The sequence below is a fragment of the Lacerta agilis genome, chromosome 2 (assembly GCF_009819535.1).
Source record: "Lacerta agilis isolate rLacAgi1 chromosome 2, rLacAgi1.pri, whole genome shotgun sequence".
NCBI lineage: Eukaryota > Metazoa > Chordata > Lepidosauria > Squamata > Lacertidae > Lacerta > Lacerta agilis.
In genome coordinates, this window is record NC_046313.1 from 52,211,839 (window position 1) to 52,226,615 (window position 14,777).

Below are 14,777 nucleotides of genomic sequence, written 5' to 3' on the forward strand. Positions count from 1 at the left end.
ACATGTTATCTGTTCGCATAACAAAAACATGATCTGTAACCAAGAATGGACCGTGAAAATGTGGAGCCTTTTGCTAATAATTATTTTTACATAAAAATCCGTACATTTTTCCAAAACAATCAAGTTGTATTTATTCTGTAGGATTTGGAAAGATGGATTGAAACATTGTTGGGGGCTGACTGGGAACTAAGGAAACATGATCAGAAAAAGCAAGAATTGTAAGCCATCCAGAGAACACATTTTTTTAAAGTTTCCACAATTCTGTAGTACATCATATACAATGAATATATACTCCCCCCACTTCCAAGTCCTCCATGATGCCAAAACATTGACCATGCTGGTGACCAGCCTGCTCTTAGACTCTCCTTACTATTACTGCCTGGAGTAGTCTTCCCTAAACTGGCCCCAAATGTTTTGAACTAAAACCCATCAGCCCCAGCCAGAACTGAGTAATAATCCAAAACAGCTGGAGGGCACCTGGATGAGAAAGACCAACTACAGCTTCTGGGGATGCAGGATAGTAAATAGTTTTTGTTTGTTTTCTGTTTTGGTTCCTTTTTTATTACATCAAATATCAAACTAGCAGTATATAGCCTGTGTGAAAATTAAGGCTGCACACCAAAATTATTTAAACGCACAGTGAACTGATTTAGTCCCTTCACAATGCAACCGTTTCTTCTTTAATTCCATCTTTTGGGATAATGCAGATTTTTAGTGCATCTCCAGGGTATACATCTCTTTCTGCAGCAGAAATAAACACTTCCTTGACTGCAAAGCCTTCTCCAGAGACAAGGGCTCTTGTTCCCCATTTTGCAAGTTCTTGAGGCCAACCTGGTTGTCCAGCAGAGGCTGCAGCCTCTCACAATCCTAAAGCTAGCATGCTGGCAATAGATTGAGGACTTATTGCGCCAGTGCATCATTTAGCCATAAACTAGATTAGTGATGGCGAAGGTGAATTTATATGTAATTTTAATATATATATGAAGCTATTTTATAGCACCTGTTGACCTTCAGTAGGGTGAACTAGTAGGATGGCAAATATTTATGCACTGTGTGGAAGGCCAGCTTCAGAAATGAATATGGGAAGAGTCCCAAAAGTTCAAATAACCTCAGTGTTGGAAAGTGTTTCAGGAGGTGATGAATGAAAGGTAAAAATCAAAGAAATCATGCTCTTGGGTTCATAAGCCAGAAAGGATCTCTACTCCTGCTGGAATAGATTCTAGCATGAATGAGTTGCTGTTCTAGCATAAGAACCATTAAGGAATCCCTGATTTTATAGCAATGCACATTTATAATGCAACTTTCTCCTAAGTATGGGTAAATAACAACAATAATAATCACTTTCCACTTGTTTCAGTGGCAGCAGACATTTGCAAAAACTGACATTTTAGTGAGTTTGCTCTAATTTTTCAAGGTGCAAGGATCTGAAAATTACGTATGATTTCAAGTCAGCCTGTGAATTTAAAGTGGGAATGGAGTACCTCTGGCCTACCGGCCATCCCCCCCCCCAGCCACACCCACCTGCACCACATTTGATGCCAGTTGAGTGACAGGTGGGCAGCCCCGCCCACCTATCAAAGTGGTCTGTGGGGTAAGTTCCAGCCTCTTTGCTGGAAATGGCTCCCCCGCCCCAGTTTGAAAACTTTTAGTGATGAACCCCCCCCCCAAAAAAAGTTCTATAAGCACCTTTCAGTGCTTATGCATACTCTTCTCAAGTGCCAATGTTTAAGTACAATCTTGAACACAGCATGCGTGGCACAACTTCATTTTTCTTTGATTTCTTTCACTTTTGAATCTGGGTACAGACTAGCCCTCCTCATTCCAGAAGTTGCCATCATCTTCCCCGCCTCGAAACAGCCTGAAACACACAAGAAAGCAAATCTTGAATCAGGAAACCATCCAAATGGACCTATACATAACAAGACATGAACTCTGAGGTTCAGCTGCTGGCCCCTTCTTCCTTCCTACTGAAGGACCCATTCATACAGATGTGCTGAAAAAGCACATCTTTGGATTCCAACACTTCAGGCAGCATGTTCTCAGCACAAACAAAACTCGTATATAAAGCCTGGTCACCAAAAGAGAGCATGTCAAGGAGAAGGCTGACTAGATAATAATCTGCACTGAAATCCTTCTAGGTTTCAGCTCCTGCTGATCCAAATAAACTGGCCCCAAATGCAGTTGATGTAACTTTACAGTTTTAGTATTGCAGAAGTATACATACCGGTTAAAACAGGGAGATGCTGGATCATTAAAGTGCATATATGGATTTCCTCTTGGCAGAGAACCCATACAAAGCCAACAGAAGTACTGTGTACAAGCAGTGCATGTCATCTTGTTGCAGCCATCCAACTTCTGGCAGCAGAGAGAAAGAAAGGCACAAAGGCAAACAACTTCAAGTATCAATTATCTCTTGTGGCACAGTCATCTGTGCTGTAATCACAGCACATTAAAAAATATGAAACTTGCTGATTCCCTTCTAGGGAAACGGAGTTACTCTGCTCTCTCACACACACAATCACACAGGATTTCAGTTTAAGATCTTTCCCCAGGGGGTGGCTGTGTTAGTATATTGCACAGAGAGAAAAATACATGTACAAACAGCTTGCAATTCTTCTTGCCCCAGATGTACACACACACACACACACACACACAAACTTAGAAGAACACACCATGCATCTGACAAAGCAGGGTCTATTCTATGCTTTTGTTGTTGTTCAGTCGTTCAGTCATGTCCGACTCTTCGTGACCCCATGGACCAGAGCACGCCAAGCACGCCTATCTTTCACCGCCTCCTGCAGTTTGGCCAAACTCATGCTACTCGCTTCGAGAACACTGTCCAACCATCTCATCCTCTGTCGTCCCCTTCTCCTTGTGCCCTCCATCTTTCCCAACATCAGGGTCTTTTCTAGGGAGTCTTCTCTTCTCATGAGGTGGCCAAAGTACCGGAGCCTCAACTTCAGGATCTGTCCTTCCAGTGAGCACTCAGGGCTGATTTCTTTAAGGATGGATAAGTTTGATCTTTTTGCAGTCCATTCTATGCTTATGCTGTTTAAATTTGTTAGGGTTGAATCCAGACGGGCATGCTTAGAGTAGACCCACAGAAATCAGTGGGATTCAAATTAGTCATAACTAGCCCAACCCCCACGGATTCCAACGGGCCTACTCTAAACATGACTAAGTCTGAATTCAGGCCTTAGGGCAGATTCACACGTGCTTAAAACACACCTAACACACATTTGAAGTGTGTGGCTTCCCACATAATGGGAATTATAGTTTCCCTTCAGAGTTACACTTCCAAGCACCCTTGTCCTAATGTCAATAGAAGAGGAAACCCACCCTCTCCTTCTGCCTTCCTGGGTACATGTTGTCCCTTAAAAACTACAAAAGCCAATTTTCTAAGTGTGTCTGTGTTTCAGCTTTTGAACCCCAATACCAAAGCTTCAAGGGAAACCTGGCTTTGGTTTAGTCTTACCCACAAAACGGACTGTGGAGGGGTGCTAAAGAAGGAAACATTCAAGGTTCTAAGTTACTTGCCTATACGAATCTGTGCAAGTACCGGTATCCTCAAAACAAATGCCTTTGATTCTCTGAAGCATTTCCCCCTCTGTCCTGTTCTCACCTCTATAGGAGTCCCACAGCAAGGACAAGATTTGGAATTCTTTTCCAGCCACTCTTTGCTGTCCATTTCCTCCAGTGTCTTTTGAATCACCCTTTTCCCGTAGCGCTGCTCTAAAAACCTCTGCGTGGCCTCATCTGCTTCAAGGTACTCCTTGCGCAGGTCTGCTAACTTCTCTGAGGGAAACAACAGAATGAACAGAAGGCGCTGGTCAAGTCTGGCAAAACCGTACTTCACAAACGTGCCCAACTCCACTTCTCAAACAAAACAAATGCCATTACCGGTCAGCTTATCCCATATGGAACAATTAACAGGGGTTGTGAAGTAGCTGAATCATGGGCAATCAACAAGGGTTCTGAATCAATTCCACCACCAGAAATTGATTTCCAAAACTATTGATGTACATAATTAGTTCAGTGCTTATTAACAGCACTGAACTAGTAAGTTGATTACAGCCCTTCAGTCCTCTCTGTCTGACTATCAGGGCTCTCCCCATGCTTCACCCTCTTTCTCCAGGCAATGCCCCTCAATGGCCCTGTTTTGCACCCCGACTGTTTTTACCTGGATCGAGTATGTCTGAAAACGCTTCTGGCTTACCTGGGTAGAAGATAAAGAGGAGTGTGTGGTGTGTGTAGAAAGTTGCTCTACTGTACAAAGGTAAAATGTACATTTCTTGCTCCACCTTCTTCTGCCTCTAGCCCTGTCAACCACTGTCATGTGGCCTTTGGAGGGTTGGAAATGGAGCCTTTGGGCTGGAAAATGATTCCCCACCCCACTCTGGTGCACATCTGACTGTACACAACAGAATCTCAAAACTATAGGCAGTACTTCTTCTAATGGGGTGAAGAGACCAGTGGAATGGAGAGAAAGCAGAAACAGTGGGAGGAACATGTTATGCGGAAGACCACAGAATAAACTATATCCTTCAGAGAACGCCACTTAAATGATCCTATGGAAATAATATCATCAAAAAGGTGTCTACCTCAAGAGGCGAACGGTACATACATTTAACATCCAAACATTTCACAGTTAAAAGACTACTTTTGTTGAGTTCAACTCACCTGCAGTGACTTTACACCGGGAGACGCCATGGTAAGTCATCTTACACAATGTACAGAAGGCATAATTGCACCTGGAACAGATGCCCATTGTGCCAGATGGTTCCTGCATTACAGGTGTTTGGCAACATGGTCGTGGGCAATATACCACATCAGCCATCATATCCAAGCTCGACTGGAGCAGCAGGCGGTCGTAACGTGCGAAGAGTTCCTCTTCCACCAACTCTTTTACCTAAAATGAAGGTGATCAATAAAATTTAGGGTTGGATCCAACTGCATTCTGGTCAAGAGTAGATCCACTGAAATGAATGAATCCAAGTTAGTCACGTCCATTCACTTCAATGGGTCTATGCTGAGTTTGACTGCCATTGGAAACAACTCATAGTGTTGGTGAGTTTCAACTATCGGAGAAAGAAAGAGCCTGCAGTGGCTTTATTTGCCTAGCAAGATTCAGTCATGGCTTTGCTAAGAGAAGCAAAAGACACACCGCTGAGGTATTCATCAGCTACTTTCTAGTTAGACCTGTTGCCTTTTCATAGGAACTTCAGCCAGCAGATCATAGGAGAGCAATCAGTGCCCAAGACAGCATATCTACATGTGTTCCAGTTATTCCAGTACAAGACCAAGTCAAAATTCCAGACAGCATCAAAAATTCGCAAAAAGCTCTAGGCAGCACACCCATTCCAAATTACTGTGGCCATCTACCTAATAACTCACTGCAGAAAACTAGAAACATGGATTTAAGTTTGTGCTTAGTCTTAAGTGCAAATCTATTTCACAAAACTACCACCCTAGTGCTTTACATCCACAAATCTTTTGCGTTGAAGTCCAGGCTTTCCTCTTTGGGTTAACTCCTATCTATTGTGGGGCTCAGAACAGTGCTGCACTTAAAAACCATAGGATTGCCATAGAAATGATTGTTGTTACCTGCCCAGGAGTAGCAATGGAAGGACATTTCGGTTCTGGACAATTCAAGTAGTGGACCTCACCATCTTTGATTTTAATTTCAAAGTAGTCCTTCAAGCAAGCCCTGCAGTACACATGCCTGCATTCCATAAAGTACATACATTCACTTCCCAGCTTTTCAGAAAAGCAGACGTTGCACGTGTACATTTTACTGTTGAAGCATTTCTGCCTTTGGGCCTGATCAAAGTCCAGAATCTCTCTAATCAGGCTGGACAGAGACTCAACATCCTGCACTGCTCTTGCATCGAGGACTTTGTCCTGCGCTGCTGCGGCTGCAGCGCCTACCACATCCTCCTTGCCTTTCCTGCTTTGCTCTTGTCCTTGGTCACATATCTTTGGCTCATACGGCGAGCTGATGTTCAGATATGTAAGTGTTTCTTCCTTGAGAAACTGCATCCAGGCAAACAGGATCACACAGCCTCTGTTTTCCTCCCATAAGTTGTCCAAATGCTTACAAAGCGCAGAGAGCTAGAAGAAAAACAAACAGCAGGGATGTGAGAGCATCTTCTACACTTTCCTGAGATCTGTATCCTACTTTATCTTTTAAGAAAGCATACCATTTCAAGATTAAGGGCTGGATTCAAGTAACGGGTCCCAGTAGCAGAAGCCCATACAAGGAATTCCACTAGCAAAACAGGGCTTTTCTCTCTCCCCCACCCCCGATTAGCTGGGGGCTGGGAGTCAGAAGAACCCCCAGAATAGCAAACAGCAGATAGTTCTATCTGGAAAGCTGAAATGCTTGCACTGACAGAATGATTACCATAGCACCATGCTGAATTCCTTCCTGGGGTTGGAACTCAATGTAGTGCAATGGAACATTCTGTTGAATAGGTGCTCCTAGCTTAGAGCTACAGCCTTAATAATATAGTAAGAATTTAGAGGTCTTCCTGAGAGCAGCCACAGCACAGGGTGTAAAATACGTGCAATTCCAGAAGCAATTAAGTGTCCTTTGTACTTATATTTTATTTATAAAATGCCAGATGTAATAAATACCGGGCAGTGTACAATGTTAAAACATAAAACTTCATTCCAATAGCACATTACATTGGTAAAATGTAAGCTGGAAAGCTAGAGAGAATTTGGCAAGACTTCTAGTGAAGAAGAAAGGAGTCTCATTTAAAGGTAAAAGTACCCCAGACCATTAGGTCCAGTCGCGGACGACTCTGGGGTTGCGGTGCTCATCTCGCTCTATAGGCCGAGGGAGCTGGCGTTTGTCCGCAGACACCTTCCGGGTCATGTGGTCAGCATGACTAAGCCGCTTCTGGCGAACCAGAGCAGCGCACGGAAATGCCGTTTACCTTCCCGCCGGAGCAGTACCTATTTATCTACTTGCCCTTTGACGTGCTTTCGAACTGCTAGGTTGGCAAGAGCAGGGACCGAGCAACAGGAGCTCACCCCGTCGCGGGGATTCGAACCGCTGACCTTCTGATCGCCAAGCCCTAGGCTCTGTGGTTTAGACCACAGTACCACCTGCTGTGGCAATCCACTATTGTTTCTGCAATAATTTATAAGCGTCATACTCAGAAAACACCCATTCAAATTAATGGAGCTAAGTTCCATTGATTTCAATGCCTACTCTGATCATGAGTCACACTGGATATCACCCACACGCTTTTCTCATGATAGAATAAACTAAACCAAAATGTACATACCTCTCTCACTCTTCCATAAACTACAGATCTAAAATGAAAGCAACTTCTTTAATGCAAGGCAACACATCTAACTCCCACTTTCATGAAGCATTTTTAGTGTTATTGATGCCAAATGTTGAAACTCCTTTATTTCCTGACTTAGGTCCTAAATATAGAGTAAGAAAACCTTTGGAAAATCCAGTGTTCTGGATTACTATTTACTTAGAACTAAGCATGGGGCACTAAGTGAGTGTGGATAACTAGAAGGCTGGGGACATTGCTGTACTCACACCATGTTAGGAGAGCACAGTTGCTCATCATGTGCAGCATTCACACTGCATGTCCCACATCACACAACAACCCTTTGTGTGCACAATATTATGGGTGCACATATATAGATGACGTAGAAGGGAAAAGGAAAACCACAATTTATGGTAGGATTTTTCAAAAGAAGAAGCAATGCTAATCATGCTGAAGTTCATTGGACATGAAGGATTTAGAGCAGCTTTAAGAACAATTAAAAATGTTTTAAACTCACACCATCTGACTTGAGGTATGACAGAGCTACATCTAAGAAGTTTTAATACACTATTCTTCCTAGCTAGCTCTTAAGCTTCTTCTAAGTAGTTTTTTGTTGCTGCATCCAGATTAATAACCAACCACAATATTAATCATTAACAAGAAATTTTACCATTCTGGTGAACTACACGAATTGTTAAAGATCTGTATCGAACCTGTGTCTGGGAAAGCCACTTGCTACTGAGGGTGAAGACTGGTGGGGAAGTTGACGGGTAGTCTGGTGGGAATTCAAAATGCAGCACAATCGGAGGCAAAAAACAAACTCTGCATTCAAACTTGCTGTTCTGGAGATTCTCTGTCAGGTTGCCTAAAAAAAATAAAAATCTGATAGTGTCAGGAAGAGGCAACAAGCTTTGCTACTACCTAACAGAATTGTTTGATATGGTTTCATAAAGTTTCCCTTCATCTGAAATATTTCTGTTATAAAACTAGTTCACACAGACTGAGATGTGTTTGGCTTGCATGGTCCCTCCTTCCAACATGTTTTTTAATTCTCTCTTCCACTTCCTGGTTCACAGTAATCATTGCTTGCTGTGATGTTAAGCAAAAACCATGCTTATCACTAACCATGTTTTGTCTCCAAAGAAGAACGGGACACTCACTCGGTAAGTTCTAGCTTCCAAGAGTGGTTTTGAGGCAAACTGTAGTTAGTAGTAACAATCATTGGTCCAATGCAGACATCGCAAGAAACTATGTCTGAGGATGTGAGCCTGCAATTGTTGCAATGTCTGAACCAGGCCTTAGCTAAATAACATGTCTCTGTCTTGTGGGACAAATTAAGCTCAGCAGGTTGTTTTGGCCAAACCATACCCACCTTTCCTGAGTCATGTGGCACAGGAAAGGCACAGGAAAGTTCAAGGAAGAATCTTCCTTTGCAGCTGCGGGTTGAATTCAATCTGCAGCTGCAAAGGAAGAATCGGAGTGGACTCTAAGTATGCTCCTGATTCTTCCTTTGTAGCCCAAAGTGGACACTTTTCAAATTTTGTGCCTTTTTCTGTTGACAAGAAAATATCTGAAGCCCCAAAAAGAATTCAAGCCAGGGATGCAAAGGAAGAATTTTTCTTTGCAACCTCAGCTTGAAGTTTGACTCACCTAACGTTGTATGTTGTCAGGTGTTGGGCTGGCCACTCCCAGATCTGGCTTTCTGTTCCCCATCCCTGTTCTAAGCAATAGTTGAAGCCTCTTAATTCTTCTACCACCGTGATTAGAGCAGGAGTAGCCAATGTGGTACCCTGTGGATGTTATCATCCCTGACAACTGGCAGCATTGGCTGAGGGGGATGGAGGGCTCCATGTTGGCTAACCCAGGCTTAGGGAAAAAGCCTGTTCCTTTCTCTGAATTCCCCAAAGGGAGAATGGTTTAGATCAGGCTTCTTCAAAATCGACCCTCCAGATGTTTTGAGACTACAATTCCCATCATCCCTGACCACTGGTCCTGCTAGCTAGGGATCATGGGAGTTGTAGGCCAAAAACATCTGGAGGGCCGAGTTTGAGAAAGCCTGGGTTTAGATGCTCATGAACAAAACAGAAAAGCCAGACAAGCAAATTCAGCGTAAGTAACATTGTCGTCCTATACAGTTGAGTGCGAAGACCAATTTATATTGGTGGGACAATTTAGTTATGCACATGATTTCAAACTAAATAAATGTATGCAGAAAATATTTCAGAAGGGAACAACATGATACCAACCATATCTAGCAATCCACAAAGCTTTCAAAATAAGGTAATGGAAAACCTAAAACTAGGAGCTTAAGTTCAGTGTCTATCTTCTATATCTTATTAGGAAATTGTTCCTCCCTCTTTTGCTATGTAAAAAAAGAACATTTCAAATGAAGAGAATGGTAGGAAAAAGTTGTTGAGCTCACAATCTTAAAAATAGCATGGTTCTGTCAGCGGCAGCTCTTTTATAAACATAAGCATCACTTCCAATGCTTATACGCAATATTAGACAGAAGGATTGCTTCAACAGTTCTCTTTCTACCAATTAATATTTCAAGAACTCTTCTAAGAAGCTCTGATGAAAGATACTACACAAATGAAAAATTAATAGAAAAGTACGTAATTTTTTTAAAAGAAGTGTGAGGTTCAGTTCTTTAGGTATAAGTAAACTTCAATCCTCTAAATTGCCATGCAAGCAAAGATACAGGCAGGGTGAAACACAATACTGTGTCAATGCAACATCTCATTCTGTGCTGGCATCACACCAGCACAACCATATTCAAGTAAAAACTAGGGTGGGATTCAACTAATGAGTTCTATCAACGGAAGCCTTCTGCAAGGACTTCTGCTTGTGCAATGGGGCTTCCCCTCCATTGCCCCCCCAAAAAAAACCTGAAATGGGGGAGAGGATTTCAGGAGAATCCCTAGAACAGTGTGCAGGAGGAAGATTGATCTGTCTGGCAAGTCAAAATGCTTGCCCTGATGGAGCGACTGCCTTAGCCCAATGTTGATTTTGTCCCCAAATAATCCCACTCTATGGAGGTCATTTTATTTTAAAGACTGAGCTCTGTGATTATGTGTGATACAAGCAGACTGGGATCTCACATAACCTGAACAGCTTTCTTGGCAAACATTCAATGCACCTACCCCTTATAGAATTTACAGTTAGCTAAATGTTTTAGGGCTGGTTCACCCTCAGGCCCAACATGTAACACTCACACAACCTATACCAGGGGTCAGCAAACTTTTTCAGCGGGGGGGGGGGGGGGCTGGTGCACTGTCCCTCAGATCTTGTGGGGGGCCAGACTATATTTTTTTTGGGGGGGGGAAATTGAACCAATTCCTATGCTCCACAAATAACCCAAAGATGCATTTTAAATAGAAGCACGCATACTACTCATGTAAAAGCACCAGGCAGGCACCACAAATAACCCAGAGATGCATTTTAAATAAAAGGACACATTCTAGTCATGTAAAAACACGCTGATTCCCGGACCATCTGCGGGCCAGATTTAGAAGGCGGTTGGGCCTTCGTTTGCCTATCCATGAACCTATACCAACAAAATGTGTTGCATGATCTAACCTGTATTACACATACTTGCCCCCATCTATCATATATCCATGGAAGTGGCATAGCCATCTGCTCACACCATATATTCACCAGTATGAGGGTAGAGGTAGGGAGAGCAGGTGATCCCAAGGCATGGTCCTGCACAATACCATGTGAAGAATGAACCTATCAGGCCACTGTGTAAATCAGACCGTACTTCTTGAATAAAGCACTTGTAACATACGATAGTATTACAATAAACTTAAAGCAGGAAATGGACTCACCATTCATACGTATGGTGAAGCTTGGTGGCAATTCCACAGAGATCCTAGTTTCTCCTCCCTGTACAGACTGCGCTCTCTTGAATTCATCTTCATCATAAATACTTGCCAAAGCAAGTAGCTCATCTTCCTGAGCTTCTTTGTCCTCTGAAGACATTTACAGTTCCTGTTAATGATGAACATATCCCCAGAATAAATTAAGCAGACTCCTGTAACAAGAATGGTCTATTACAGCATTAGTTCAGATCATGCTAAGGGCAATCTGAGGGCGATCTGAAGCAACCAAGAATGAGCCGTCACCGATAATCCTGGCTTCTGAAGGGACTGGCCATAGGAAACGAGCACATGTAACCAACAAAGCAGGACTGAATGGGCAAGGGGGGTTAAATACAGATTTCTGCACTGTACCCATCAAACCTGCCCAGCAGCAGATGTCACCCACCCATTAAGGTGATGTCATCTGATTGATAGGTGGGCATGGTTCACGAAAATTGTCTTAGGGACAAAACTGGAACCCATGCTGGGTCAAGACTGGTCTGAGGGCTGAAGGCTCCCCAACCCTGTGCTAAGGCATGCTGCAGTCAGCCATGTAAAACTTTACTGATTTAAATATACAAATTTATATATATATATATATATATATATATATATATATATATATATATATATATATATATATATAATCATCATTATTTTACCGCCATATACCCACAGGTCTCAAACTCACATCACATCACATCATTCACACCACACCACATCACATGGTATATTTTCTTACAACCTACACAGTTATGCAGTGTGTAGTCACAGTTACACAGTGGCAACAGCTTGCCCACAGGACAGCAAGGTAATTCAGAGTAGGATCTGTTTTACTACACACAGGCAAAATTTGTAGCCAGGATATAGAATAGTGTTGTGTCACACTCAGATTCCAAACTGCTCTCACAAAAGTTTAATCCAATCTTACGTTCAAAAACGGTAAGCAATGAGATCCTGAATGACACTAAACTGTTTTTCAGTTTAGTGTCATTCAGGACCATGACACTAAACTGTTTTTCAATGAAATGAGCATTGAAAGCTTCATGGAGTGGCAGGTGGGTATGGGTGGGGAGAGTACCTGAGCCCATGCAAGTCCATGCAGATAACAATAATCCAATATTTATTGTAACATTGGAAGCAGGCTCCTATCACAAGCCCAAGAGGCTCAGTGGTTTACACCACAGCACTACCCACGTCCCTTACAACAATAGTAGGGATGAAGAAGGCAAGACTAGACAGCAATGGTTTTCTAAGTCTAAGCACATGTAACTTAAATACCCTCCTATTACTTCCCTGTTTATACCTGCCTCTACTTCTCTCTTCCTCTGTTGTGACTCAAGTGTCAGATTTTAAATTTGTAAGTTCCTTGGGGCTTACATATCCCCTCATACTTGATAAAGTGAAATGCGCACTGGTGGCATCATCATCATCATGACAGCACAGAAATCTTTTCTTAAAGGTACATGGAAAATGCATTTTCTTCCATTAAAATAACTGTTATTTCTTAAGCTACACACAATAATACACAAGCTACCCCAATGTGTAACGTTGCTGATTTTCATTTTAGCAGAGGAATGTTGTAAGAAATTGGTACCTTTCTAGTTAGTCACATCAGTAAGGCCTGATAATCAACCTTGTTTATCCACTGAATATCTAGGGCAACAGGAATACAACTCCTTGCTGAAGACAATGGCATTGGTGTCTTAAGTGGTCTACAGAGGGTCAATGATGCTTAGTACTTACTGTCTGCAGAAAAAAGGTAAGAATCCTGAATTTCAGGGGGTTGGACTGTTTGACACTCAGGGTCCCTTCCAACTATACAATTCTATGATTCTAACGTTACTTCTACTCTGCTAAAATATAAAATCCCTGGTGGGTGCTTTCAGTCCCACAACAAGGTTTACTGAAATAAGAAAGGCTCCACCATACTAAACCAGCAAACCCATTTAGTAGGAGTAATTCCCATTGCAGTTAAAGGGACTTATTTCTGAGCAGGCACATATAAAAGTGCACTGTAAAACTGGCACATCCCAGAGCATATACTGATGTTAAAAGATGGGATTGTATCCAAAGAAGTTGTTCCATTTGCACCATGACTTTGGCTTGTGGAACAAACCTTGCTGTCCCTTTCCTTCCTCTTGCCCCCACGCAAAAAAAAATACAATCTGGAGGATTGAGGAAAACCCCAGAGCAGATTTGAGGGGTGTTGCTCTGTTGTGCAGGTGGAAGTCCTTGCCCAAATGGAATGACATCATTGGATATAACCCTTAATGTGTAGACAAAAATCAAAGTAATAGTGGTGTAACAGAAGGCAACAACAAAAATCTACTACAAACTCCTGCTCCATGTCAGAAGATAATGGAGAACAAGGCATTCCTGACAAATGCCTACTCAGTATCTAAAAACCCTCAGCTTCTGCATAGGGCTGGGCGATATCTGGTTTCCAACATCGCGCTATATCAACCTGGCAATATACTGATCTATTACTATGTCTGAAATGATGACAATATGTAGAGGCCAATGGAGTCATGTCCTGGCAATTGCTACTACTTAGCAGTCTAAAACTGATACATTTTTAACTACCTTTACCATATTGTTAAAACTGTTGTTTTATGGAACAGAACAACAGGGATGGCAGGAATCAAGAAAGAAGCGATGACCAGCTTCACAGTTTTTCCCACGTTGTGATTTTTTACATAGCACACACAAAACATTGTGATTTGGGATATATTATGAAACGCTTATCACAATGTTGACTAACTGGTTTGGGACAATATATTGATATATCGCCCAAACCCTACTCTCGCATAATCCTGCAAAGTGTTCCCTTGAATGCAATGGCTCTCAAGAGCTAGATGCCCAGAGTCCTTAAAGAATTAAGGGAGAAGTAAACAAAAATAGCACAAATGCAGAGAAAGGGGCGGGGAAACTGCATCCTTTTGGTGTCAGTGACACTCAAAATGCCAGCATGGAGGACTTTCTGCTATACAGCACTGTAGTAGCTGGCGGGGAGGGGGGGGCAGGTGTGCAAATCATTAGACTTCACTGCTGGGGGGAAGAAAACTGCATTTCCCTACAACAGAAGCACCGTGTTCAGGAAACCTACCTAGAGAATCCCCCCAAGAGGCTGCAAGCCTGCAAATTTGTGGCTCGTTTATTTTTTAATTTTTTGGGGGGCAAAGGCTCTAAACTCCCCTCCCCACCCTTAAAGTGAAAATACACCAATAGTTCCCTGTTGCTGGGCAGCGGCGGCGGCGGCGGCGGGGGTGGGGGCACACACTACCATCTACTCCAGATTAGCTTCCTAATACAGACTGCGTTTAGCTTCCGGCCAGACCCCGAAGAGTCACGAAACCTGGGGCGTGGCAGACCCCGCCGGTGCACAAGGAAACGCCCGAGCCGCACTAGCGTGCCTCTCCTCTCGGCAAATCCCCGCCGCCAGCTCCCGTGGCCGGTCCAGCCTCGCCACAAGCCCCCCAGAAGGCGCCGCCAGGAGCAGACCAGGGGCTTCGCTCGCCTCGCAGGCGCGCGCGGGGACCGCGGCGCCGACCCGTCACTCACCAGCCGAAGCGGCCCCTCCCTCACCTAAGTCTCCTGGCCTCGGTTTCCGGCTCCG

General features: G+C 43.1%; 1 protein-coding gene across 4 annotated transcripts; it reads right to left on the reverse strand.

The window, feature by feature from the left end:
• Positions 1–1,687: 1,687 nt before the first annotated feature.
• On the reverse strand, positions 1,688–14,777 carry RNF14 (ring finger protein 14). Of its 4 annotated transcripts, none has more exons than XM_033140028.1 (10): positions 14,723–14,777; positions 12,756–12,907; positions 11,126–11,288; positions 8,009–8,160; positions 5,605–6,111; positions 4,681–4,909; positions 4,181–4,216; positions 3,623–3,795; positions 2,225–2,355; positions 1,688–1,858 (listed from the first exon to the last, which is right to left on the reverse strand). In XM_033140028.1, the coding sequence occupies exons 3-10, from the start codon at positions 11,277–11,279 to the stop codon at positions 1,807–1,809; spliced, it is 1,434 nt and encodes a 477-aa protein (XP_032995919.1). In that variant the 5' UTR covers positions 11,280–11,288; positions 12,756–12,907; positions 14,723–14,777; the 3' UTR covers positions 1,688–1,806. The 4 variants fall into 4 exon arrangements, with proteins under 4 accessions (XP_032995919.1, XP_032995920.1, XP_032995923.1 ...); XM_033140029.1 differs by having other exon boundaries at positions 14,747–14,761; XM_033140032.1 differs by lacking the exons at positions 11,126–11,288; positions 12,756–12,907; positions 14,723–14,777 and adding an exon at positions 10,875–10,894.